The sequence below is a fragment of the Solanum dulcamara genome, chromosome 7, assembly GCF_947179165.1.
Source record: "Solanum dulcamara chromosome 7, daSolDulc1.2, whole genome shotgun sequence".
NCBI classification, from domain to species: Eukaryota; Viridiplantae; Streptophyta; class Magnoliopsida; order Solanales; family Solanaceae; genus Solanum; species Solanum dulcamara.
The window spans coordinates 19,635,513-19,647,302 of NC_077243.1; the positions used below are offsets into that span (position 1 = coordinate 19,635,513).

Genomic DNA, 11,790 nt, shown 5'->3' on the forward strand with positions numbered 1-11,790 from the left:
AAGAAAATTCATATCTCACTGTAGGTTGCTCCAAATTGGTTGATTCTTGAACGATATGAAACTAGACTTCCATATCTACAATTCTTATGAAGACACCAAATCCTAATAAGGAATTTATCTTATTCAAACGCAGCTTCGAAAACGAGTATTCTGTTAAAAAGAACTCATCTTACCTACCATGAAAACATCTAGATGCATTTGACATCATGCATGACATAAATTGTCCTCCATTTAACATCATCCATGACATCAATATATTCCATTAAATTTTCAGATTTTTCTTTATAATTATTTTATTTATTGTTAGGTCTCTCTTTCCCACCTATAAATACCCACCTTATTTCCTCATTTTATTCATCAAGCTTTCTTAAGCATTTCTTCTCTCTATATACTTTTCTCAAATATAGTTTAGTTTTAGTAGTATAAAAATACTACTCAGGTTATTTTTATACTCCGGGTAGTACACAAAACGCTCCGGTGAGAAGAAAAGGCTAGGGATCCAAGAGTATTCCAATTCGGAGTAAACCTTCGGATTTAAGGTATGTAAGGCTTTCATAGCATCGGATTGAGTTCGTCCATGCGCTCAATATTTAAATTCATTATAATTGAGTTATAGTTGAGTTTTATCCAAATCTTGAATTCTAAATGAATTAATTCTTCTTCTATTGAGTTAGATATATTTATGCATTAATATTATTATTATTGTTATCTCTCATATTATTGGAATTATTGTTCATGGATACTTTCCCATGAATCCTAATTGATTTGATGTTCATGAATATTTTTACACATGTTTTGAGTAAAGATGTTGGCTTTTTATTATTTTTATTGATAAAAAGAGAGTTATATGAATTAATACTATATATGTATTTTATTGAGTTTTGAAAGAGAAAAAGAGTTGAATTTGAATGAATTTGAGAAAATGATATTTTGAGCAAGATGTTTTGATGAGATGAAAATGATATTTTTGGAAGTATAATGATTGATGAACATGAAATGAGATGAGTTTGATGATTTAAATTAAAGTCCAATGAGACTAGATGATGAGTTTAATATGAGCACATATTTTGGGAGTAGTATTGAGCACCGAGTTGGGTAAAAGTTTAATTTACTCAAACCCCAGAACTACGTAGCCAGCGTAGGATGGAGGCTATGCCTCTTAAGTCCCAAAAAGAGGACTTTGATGAATGGATACAAGATGGTGATGTCCTTTACCCTGGCAAGGTATTGGATGGATGTGGCAACGACATCGCTTCGTTGTATCATCGCTAGCTCATAAGTGATGGTTGTCGGTTAGAGAAACTCCCAACTGAGTAAGCATTGTTTATTACTATTATTTTTATATTTTAAATTTGCATTACATATTGATGTTGAGATAATGTTGAGTTTTGAGCTGAGTTTTCTCGAGAGGAGTTTATTGATATCTGTCCTTACCTTCCTGCCATTTTACATACTCGTACATTCCATGTACTGACGTCATTCGACCTGCATCGTTTTATGATGCAGATACAGGTGTTAGAGATCCTCAACAGGCGCATCGTTGAAGATCATTTCTTTTCAGCTATTTGGTGAGTCCTTCTTGTATTCGAAGGAACTCCTTATCCTTTTATTATTGTTGAGTGTGATGTTTCTTTTGAGGTAGCCATGGACATGTCATTGGCACCATCTAAGAGTATTAGAGGCTTCATAGACAGAGTTTGATGATGTAATCGGAGTAGTTCTCCTTAGAAACTATTTCTTCTAAGAATTATCTATTTTTCCTTTGATTATGACAAGCCCACATTAGTATTATTAAGTCTTCCGCTGATGAACAAATGAGTAATGAGACCAAGTGGTTCTCTCGGAAGCCAGAGATGGTTTCTGAGTGCCGGCCACGCCTAGGATACCCTCTCGGGGCGTGACAGAGTGTGACTTGTGTTAGTAATTTCTATTCAGTGTACTCACATATTAATATATTATACATAGATGTGCTATCATTAAAATAACCTATTTAATGATCTAATAAAGTATTCAACTATTTGGGGTTAAAAGTAAATATCTATTAACAGGGGGTTATTTTAAATAACAAGAAATCCATAAACTTTTTCAAATGTCTAATGAAGACTTACTGAAAATGTGTCTTTTAACCTGAAAAGGTGTCTTTAGAATTCTTTAAATTGAACAGTCCTTAAATCAAAAAACCATATATTGCTTTTCTCTTTCTCTCCATCTAAGAAATAGATACAGTGAAAGCACTTTTCTAGGTTTAGAAGATCAAGTTCTTCAATAAAGTTTGTCATTAAATAAGGTTAGTTCCCTTTTTCATTCTTATTAATTCATAATATGATATATAATAATTTAACAAGGTTGTGTTTTGCTAACATTTAATATTTTTTTAATTGTTATAATACTCTCTCTATTCTATATTAACTGAATTTCTTTCTACCAAATGGGTTGTGATGCAGTGGTGAGACTGCTTCACCCTTAACCAGAGGTCTCAAGTTCGAGCCTTGAGAATTGTTGGGAGCGCCACTCTCGAATAGACCCTACAGTGCGCAATCCAAATATAGTTGAGGTTTCATGAGTTTTGGACACCGGGTGAGAAACCAAAAAAAAACTGAATTAATAGAGCTTTTTTCATTGTTCAAATATTTGAATTGTTTGAAATTTTTTCCATGTGTACCCTTTCCATTATTGAAACTTTGCAATTTTTATGGAATTAAACTACACTACTTACAAAATTATATTTCAATAAAAGACTATTTATATTTATGATTTCACATTTAATCATATTTATGAGACTGATTAAACAAAAGGATAATAGAAGAAAATATAGTTCAAATTTTGTCCTTGAATACTTTTCTTGATATATGTGCATTACCTTAGAAATTCAGTTAATATGAAATAAAGAGAGTATAATATAAGAAAGTATTATGTGGTATCAGAGCATAACCTTGTTAAATTATTATATATGATATTAAATTTAGTGAGTATTTTTTTTGGTATTTGATTGATCAAGGTCATCCATATTTTTTTCTGGTTTTAGATATCTGACAGTTTTGGGACTTTTTGTTTTATCAAAATAGGGATTATTATCTTTGTTTTTGGGTTCAAATAAAAATAAAATAATTGGGGATCTTGTGTCCCACAAGACAAACTTTCTTGCAGAAATAAAAAAAAAAGAGAGACTTTGTGTTCCCAAATTTTAATGGTTGTATATGTATGTGTTGTAGTTTATGAATTATGCCCTCCATTGTTAATTTTATTGTTCAGAAACGAAAATTTCTAAACCCCAATTTAGAGTTTTTGACATATTGTTTTTTCACCTTTTCATTTCTTTTCAAGGAAAGAAACCAATTTTCAAATTTAGTAGATTTTTTTTCGTTTCTTGATAAAATTCACAGATTTCAAATCTTGTTTTCCAATTTTGCCTTGAGGGTTGGAAATTTATTTTCTTCACAAAGTGGTTCTATGTTTTTGGATCTTCCAAACATATTTTCTAATTGTTATAAGATCATATAAGAAAGTATTAAAGTGAGATTGTTAAATTTGAACACCCTAATCATGCTTCTTGTTTAAGAGTGAGTAATTTCTTTTCTTTTTTGAGATGGAGTTATTTCTTGTATTATATGACAACAATTGGAGCAGTTTTTTTTCTACAATTCTGGTTTCTTCACAATTTGTTTTGATGGCAGAATCTTGTTGCACAAGATTTGTATTAGTTTTTGTGTCATTATGTTATTTGTATTTCTAGTTTGTAAGTAAATAAATTGAAAACAATATATTACCAAAGTAATCTTTATTGCGTAAATTCTATTTACTTTGAACATGTAAACATGTTATATATATGCGAAATAATCATCTCAAAGAAAGATTATTTTGGCTACATTATGGATAGTCATAAATATGTGATACATTTGTAATGCATGCTAGTAATATGTCGGTCCAAAGAAAGGCATATTGGTAGGCTGCTTTAGTAATCAATGTTTAGAACTGTGTATAAGAGTATCACTTACAAATTATTATTTATGTCCAAAGATTAAATGATAATGTTGTTCTAGGTATCTTGAGATGGACTACCTTTCATATATGTGTGTTTGTGTTTGATAAAGGTTAAAACTCAAAGCACAATGACCTAATTTCTAGATGTTAAAGAAAGAGTTTAGAGTTTTCTTATGTCAATTGAGCATATTAATACAAACTTGATGATTCGTTGCCTAAAGTGTTTCATAGACACGTGGCTTATACGAGTGTTATCAGACTCCATGATGTGTCATTTTAGAAGGAGTTTGCTCTTTTAGTTATCCTTTTGACAAGTTAAAGTTTATTTTTTGTACAAATTGGTATTTTATGAAATTTATGAATTTCATATGTTTATTGACAACTCTGAAAAATAAAGATATCAACTTTCTATTGCGGTTTTACATGAAGATATGTGAAAGTGTTTTTGGACTATAAAAGTCATAAAGTAGGACCAGTAGAAAATAGACATGACTAAGATCAGTTTTCATGTAATTTTCGTATTTGATCTATGTCATTAATGTTACTGATATTTGTTACCATTCATGGATTTAGTGACGTATATATGTTACGAAAATCACTTTGATCCTACACTGATATTATTGATGGACCAGATTGTTTGAAATATTTCAATAAGATAGCAAAAAATTATGCACTATAAAGTTTTATCTATGTACGATAATTCTGAAATATATGTGGACCAAGTGGGAGATTGTTGGCAATTTCTATTTTGTGAATTCACATATTAATATATTATACATAGATGTGCTAGCATTAAAGTAGCCCATTTTATGATCTAATAAAGTATTAAACTATTTGAGACTAAAAGTAAATATCTATTAATATGGAGGTTGATTTAAATAAGAAGAAACTCATAAACCATGTCATATGTCTGATGGAGACTTACTAAAAAATTGTCTTTTAACCTCAAAATGTGTCTTTAGAAGACTTTAAATTGAATGGTCCCCAAATAAAAAAAATCATATATTGCTCTTCTCTTTCTCTCCATCTAAGAAACAAAATATAGTGAAAGCAATCTTCTAGGTTTAGAAGATCAAGTTCTTCAATAAAATTTGTCATTAAACAATGTTAGTTCCCTTTTTCATTCTTATGGATTCATAATCTCTGTCTAATGATTTACTTGTGATACTGAATGGATTATCTATAAAGTTTTTCAACAACCTGTACTTGTTTTCTTTGTTCTTGTCCAGTGACCTTGAATTTGAAGAGCTTTCCCTAAGATCATAGATATTTTAGTTAGCTTCAATTGTAACAGCAATAGCCTAGTCAAACTCACCCTCCTTATATACTAATTCATCTTCTTGATCTTCAGGGCATTCAACTAATCTTTCATTTGCCTCATTAATATTATTAAAGACAATTGCACAAATGACCACGAGCATCATAACAATATTTCAATATTCTATTGTACTTAATGTACACTAAATCGTTTGAGACGCGGTTACACGAATCTATTTCTTTTATTGAAATGAACCGTGCATAAATTTAATAATAATATAATATAAAAAATTAGAATATATAATTTTCTTCTTACATGTTCAAACACACTTCAATTTCGCTCACATTCTAATCAGTTGAAAAATAGACTTAATATTTTTATGGCAATTTTTTATAAGGTTGGAGTTTAATCAATTTAAGTTTATGCTCCTGGTGCTAAACAACACTATTTTGAATAGCCTAGGGGGTTGATTACATGCAGAGGACAAGATAAAGTGTCCAATAATGTCATAGAGTTCCAGTATTTCAATCTAATGATACGTTCACCATAAAGTATCACTCACCAGTCAGTCACAATCTGCCTGATGTTGTTTTGAGATTGTGTTTTCATGTTGGCAAAAAAAAATATCTTGAGTTTAAGGGCCCATTTGGATGTGCAATATGCAATCTTAATTTGATCAGATTGATTTGAAGTTGAAGTTTAGTTTGGATATTTAATTAAATTTTTTAAGTTGTATTTTTTTTCTTATAAACATGAAAAAATCACAAGTTGTGAAAAAAATCAAAATTTTCTCAATTCTTATACAAATCTTACCAAATGAGCAAATCATAGTTCATAAACAAGATAACGGAATATCCTAAGAAGCCACATTGATAAATTGCATTTTAATATTCCTTTTATAGATAAATATTTGTGATTACAAATTTTTTAATACACATAATTTTAAAAAGAAAAAGGAGACAAATATATCCCTCAAATTTGTGATTTAGAGCAGATTTATCCCTCGTTAAAGATATGATGCATATTTCCCCATTTGACCTTTTATAGAAACTTCACTAGTCAACAATAATAGTAATTAGTTATTCTTTAATATATTCTTTTTATATGATAAATACAATCTCTTTATGTCGAGCATGAACATTTTTTTACTAATTTTAAAATGATCAATTTTTTTTACAGAATATAAATTTATGAGTTAAATTTTACGTTTAAAAAAATTGAAATCATAATTTAAAATCACAAGTCATGTTTTTTGAAAAATTTAAAATTATAATCTCAAATCGCAATATTCAAATATTAATTTAAAATTATAATCATATCGCATGTCCAAATATCTACTGAGTCACTCACTTTGGCAAAAAATTGTTATTAATCAACTATTTAGTTAGAGACAGAGTATTTTATGAGTTTTTGTGTATTATAAGACACATGCTCAATCCCTAAAATTTGCTCGTTGTAATATCTGAATATTTTATCGACCACTGATATTTGATGCTAAAAAGAAAATTCTCTTTTTAATAGGGACTAGGGAATAAAACTCCTCAAAAGATGAATCTTTCAACCTGTCTGTAATATATTTAATCCTGCTTTTTATAAATCTATTATTAATAAAAAAACATAAAAACTACATAACGCTTTCCCTCTTTCCATAATTCTAACTTGCAAAATTCGAATTTCAAGTACCGTTCTTTTGCTATGATTAAACTTTAAAAAAAAAAAATCACCCTACCTTGGCTCCAATATAACTTGATTTGAAATATAGTATGATAATTACGGATTAGACAGAATTCAATAATAAAAAAATTTTAAAAAATTAAAATTCATAAATTTAAAATTCTAACTTTGTCTCTATTTGAGTTTGTTCTATGACCAATGTCCCGATAATCAATCACATCACATTTTGTTACTCTCTTCATTTAAATTTGTTTGTCTTATTATTATTTTTAGCCCGTTTTAGAAAAAGAATATTTTAATACATTCTACATATCTTTAATTTAAAATTATAAGATTTTAAAGTATTATTTACTATATTAAACTTGAGATAAAGTTAAAACAATACAAATAAATTTAACCAAAAGAACACTAATATTTCATGAATTTCTTCACCAATTGTCCGTCTCAAGTTTGATAAGGACTTAGATAATTAAGTACCTGCCTTTTTTACCTTAAAGATAAATACATTTGTTTACAAATCTTATAAGCTACAAATATTTCCAATAATAGCAATTAACAAAGTAGTGAAGAGGCAAAAAACTTATCTTAGCGGTTCCATAAAATCTTGAATAAAGTTTTGTTCTCTCATATCCTATAAATTCTCAGGGTCCACCCATTAATTACAAGGAATTAACAAAAACCACAAAACTAAAACGCACTAATCCCATTATCCCACGATCAATCATCAGCATAAACAAAAATAACAACTCCCCTGTTTCTCTCTCTACACATTCCCACGTTCCTTCCCCCCATTCAACCCCGTTACTTGCTCAAGCATAACTATAAGTATCTTTCTTTTGAGTTAAAATAAAATTTGAACAAGAAGAAAAAAGAAGAAGAGAGGAGATATTATGAGAGGAGGAGATATAGAAAGTAGAGGAGAAAAAAACAGGGGAAGCAATCATGCTTCTTCGTATGCTGTGGAAGACAGAGATACACCATGGATTTCTTGGTTGATCCCTTTGTTTGTGGTGGCTAATGTTGCTATGTTCGTTGTTGTCATGTATTTCAACAATTGTACCAAACATGATGAGGGTTGTGTCGCCAGGTTTCTTGGAAGATTTTCTTTCCAGCCCTTGAGGGAAAATCCTCTGTTTGGGCCTTCTTCTTCAACGTAAGTACAAATTTTTAGATAACCCCATGTGTTGTTGAGATGATTTGAGTCCTCTTTTGGGTTAAAGGTTGAGTCTTTAAGGTTTATTCGGTGGCTGACACTTGGTTACAGGATTTTTTTCGTGTCGGCAAAAGAGGGGCAGTAAAAGAACTATAGTATAATTTTAAATTTTGATTGTTTCTTGGACCTTTGTGTTCTTGTTCAAGTTTCCTAGTACCTGCTGTGAGATTTGTTTCCGCTGTTTGACGTGACTAGTGAGCAGATTCCTACATGTCACATGCTCCAGTTTCCTCTACATGGCCCCTTTTCAACTTTTGTTTGTCTGTTTGATTGCTAGGATTAGTTATATCCACTTGTTATGACATTGAGCTCAAAGATTTCACCAATATAGAAGTCAGCTATACATTTACCCCTAACTAGTTAGCAACAAAAACAGGGGATTCGATATTCATTCTCATCGTTTTACTGTTTTGCTGACTGTCAACCTATCCCTATGGATTGCACATAGCAGATTTAGAGATTTTACTGACATCTTGTATACTGCAGTTCCGTCTATCTTCACCGGGGAAAACTATAAGTGGCACAAGGATAGACACTTCTAGTCTTGTACAATTCTTGAATAGATATATTGTGGGGTCTTTTGCTCCAATTTGTGTGTCTCTTGGTGGGGGTTACTACTTGAAAGGTTCAACCCTCTTATCTGAATGCCTGTCCTACTCTTGTATTTGGGCCTGTTATTAGTATGCCATCAAGTTGATGCATGCAAAGACTTCTTCCCTATTTAATAGAGCAAACTTTGACAAGGCATCAATGATGTCTAGCTATTTAAGGTTTAATACTGTCCACACCTATGTTAGTTTTGGTTTCTTGAGTTGGTGGATTTGGAAGTGATTCTTTTTCCTCTTTTGGTTTATGAAATATCAAATATACAAAGTTTATAAGTACTTCTACCCAAGATATAAATTGCCTATATTAGGATGGTTAAATGTCTTTGGTAAATTATGCATTTTGTTATTGTTGAAGGTTGGAGAGGCTGGGTGGTCTTGAATGGAAGAAAGTGGTCCATCAACATCAAGGGTGGAGGCTTATCACGTGTATCTGGTTACATGCTGGTGTTATTCATCTGATCGCGAATATGTTGAGTCTTGTAATTATTGGCATACGCCTTGAACAGCAATGTGGCTTTGGTATGTTATATGTTATGCTCTTTCCAGTTTTGGATTATTTTTTTTAAGACTGGATTATTTCACTTGCAAATTCTTGAAATACAATTATGTGCTCAGTTAAAACTTGTCTTTTCTTTTGCAGTGCGCATTGGAATTATATACTTATTGTCTGGCATTGGTGGGAGCATACTTTCTTCCTTGTTTATCCAGAGGAGCATCTCTGTTGGTGCTTCAGGGGCACTCTTTGGCCTACTTGGAGCTATGCTTTCAGAGCTTATTACGAATTGGTCAATTTACACCAACAAGGTTGGTAATGCCACTCAATGGTTTCCAAAACAATTGTTACAGTGTCCAAATTCTTAAACCAATTTTCTATTTTCAATTGAAAGAAAGGTTCAGATATTGTTTTTGTTAGAAACTATAGGATGAAGTCAGAATGTTTTTGATATTTCCCATAGGTTTGTGCACTCTTGACGCTTTTGGTGATAGTTGCCATCAACCTAGCAGTTGGAATCTTGCCTCATGTGGATAATTTTGCTCACATTGGCGGATTCTTGACTGGATTTCTCCTTGGCTTTGTTCTGCTTCCACGCCCTCAACTAGGGTGGTTGGAACGTCGGAATCTTCCAGCTGGTGTTCGTGTGAGTTGCAAATACAAGGCTTACCAATACGGACTGGGGCTGCTTTCTCTGGTTCTGCTTGTAGCAGGGTTAGTATAAGACACAACTTTTGGCTCTAGAAGTAGTAGTATGAGTACATACATTACTAAGTATATATACGTATTTGTCATTTTTATTTTTTCATCTGAAAGAAAATTGCAATGCCCCCTGACCAGATTATCTGTTGTGCTTAAAATTGCAGGTTTACTGTTGGACTGGTGATGCTTTTCCGAGGGGTTAATGGATATGATCAGTGCCATTGGTGTCACTATCTCAGCTGTGTTCCCACCTCTAAATGGAAGTGTGACGGAAATTAACTAGAGATGCTTGCATAATTTGTCCTGTAAAGCAGTAGTTAAACCATTTGTTTCTTTTAGCATGTTTCTTCTTTTTAGTTTTTATTTTTACCACTAGATATCTAGATTTAGTTCGTGTCAATACTACTGATCATTTACTGTTTTCCCGTTACGAATCAAATGATTCTCAGTAGATAATTCTTGTTGATGATTTTATTCTCAGTATTTTGCCTTGGATAAATCGAAGGCAGCAAAGTTGCCTTCTTTTGGTTTTTATTTCTATATGTTTATTGCTGAGATGAAAAAAAAGGAAATGCGCAGAACAAAGACTAATAATAAGTTACTAAGGCACAGGACTTGATATATCAACTTACATATGAAACCCCTGAGAGTCCAGTGTTGGATGCATGGTAGACCTGACAACTGTGTCATGCAACCTGGATGAAATGGCCATAAAATCACCTTAGTATTTATTTGGAACACCAGTAGAAGAGATGAAAGTAGAACTGCTGAGATGAAATCTGTATTTTGGATGGTGGTGGTTTTGGGGGTTGCCTTAATAATTCACGAAGCTGGAGCTGATGAAGAATGCAGCACAGTGACAGCACTGGTATCAGCATGTGCCAGCTTCGTGAACTATGGCACACCAGATCCAATTCCAGGTGCACCATGCTGCGTTGCTATGACTACCCTAAGCACCGTAGCTAGCTCCACTGGCATTGAGACTCGACAGTCTGTCTGCAGATGCATGATGGACCTTATTACTACTTACAACCCAAATGCTACTGCCATTGCCACACTGCCTGGTTTCTGTGGTGTTTCTCTTGGTTTCACCATTGACCCTAACACTGATTGTGAATAGTAAGACTACCATGGGTTTCTTACCACCTAATACTTTGCAGTTTCTGTTTTTCTTTTTTGGATCTAACCACCCAATATCCTAATATCTGGATTCACACCAGTTAGTACCACTAAGGGGGTTAAAGTGTATTCTACCTAGAACTTTTAATCGAGACATCTGGTTAAGGGTCGGGAGAATCCAACCATTCACCACACCCCTTGGGGGTACATTGTTTCAGTACAATGTCTGATCATTCTTTTTCTTTTCTTTTTGCAGCGTCTAGTGACAAATTGGTGTCTGGAAAGTGATGCTGAAGAAAGAACACTTACTTCCACTCTAGTCAAGAAGAGCAGCCTTACTAGAACAGTTTGTATTTTGTTTTAAATATGTTTGTCCAAATGGAAACTAAACCAAGACTAGTCTTTACTTCCTTTGATGACTAGCATGATGTGAATAATACTTGAGATTGCTCCACATTGACTCACAGCAGAATTTGCATAGCATTATAGGAAGAAATTCCACAGAAATTAAAGAATTCAAAATAAAAAAGGAGAAAATCTTACTTGAAACTGAAAAAAAAGAAGGGAAAATGACAAAAACTAATACTACTACTTTAGAATATAAATTTGTCTCAACTACAGAGAAAGTAAAAAAGGCAGCAACCCACTAGTTTAACCTTTTCCCTATTTCTTGCTTTCTATTTTGTTAGCTTGCACACCATCTTGGGTAAATCCACAGGTAAAAAGTGCAGCTGTATATCTT

General features: G+C 32.1%; 2 protein-coding genes across 2 annotated transcripts; both read left to right on the plus strand.

Moving 5' to 3' along the window:
• The first annotated feature begins 7,578 nt into the window (after window positions 1–7,578).
• LOC129893823 (RHOMBOID-like protein 2) lies at window positions 7,579–10,463 on the plus strand. Its single transcript, XM_055969233.1, has 5 exons — window positions 7,579–8,066; window positions 9,090–9,253; window positions 9,375–9,538; window positions 9,691–9,941; window positions 10,094–10,463. Exons 1-5 carry the CDS (start codon window positions 7,804–7,806, stop codon window positions 10,206–10,208), a joined length of 957 nt encoding a protein of 318 aa, XP_055825208.1. The 5' UTR covers window positions 7,579–7,803; the 3' UTR covers window positions 10,209–10,463.
• A 205-nt stretch (window positions 10,464–10,668) lies between these two features.
• On the plus strand, window positions 10,669–11,502 carry LOC129893824 (putative non-specific lipid-transfer protein 14). The gene is made up of 2 exons (XM_055969234.1): window positions 10,669–11,048; window positions 11,305–11,502. Exons 1-2 carry the CDS (start codon window positions 10,702–10,704, stop codon window positions 11,309–11,311), a joined length of 354 nt encoding a protein of 117 aa, XP_055825209.1. The 5' UTR covers window positions 10,669–10,701; the 3' UTR covers window positions 11,312–11,502.
• The last annotated feature ends 288 nt before the right edge of the window (window positions 11,503–11,790 follow it).

What these genes read in the sequence shown, in the direction of transcription:
- LOC129893823 (XM_055969233.1), top strand. Translation starts at nt 7,804, where the DNA reads ATGAGAGGAGGAGATATAGAAAGTAGAGGAGAAAAAAACAGGGGAAGC. An exon ending in TGAACAGCAATGTGGCTTTG is followed by an intron (nt 9,254 to 9,374) that starts GTATGTTATATG and finishes TTTCTTTTGCAG; the next exon opens with TGCGCATTGGAATTATATAC. An exon ending in CTGGTTCTGCTTGTAGCAGG is followed by an intron (nt 9,942 to 10,093) that starts GTTAGTATAAGA and finishes TTAAAATTGCAG; the next exon opens with GTTTACTGTTGGACTGGTGA.
- LOC129893824 (XM_055969234.1), top strand. Translation starts at nt 10,702, where the DNA reads ATGAAATCTGTATTTTGGATGGTGGTGGTTTTGGGGGTTGCCTTAATA.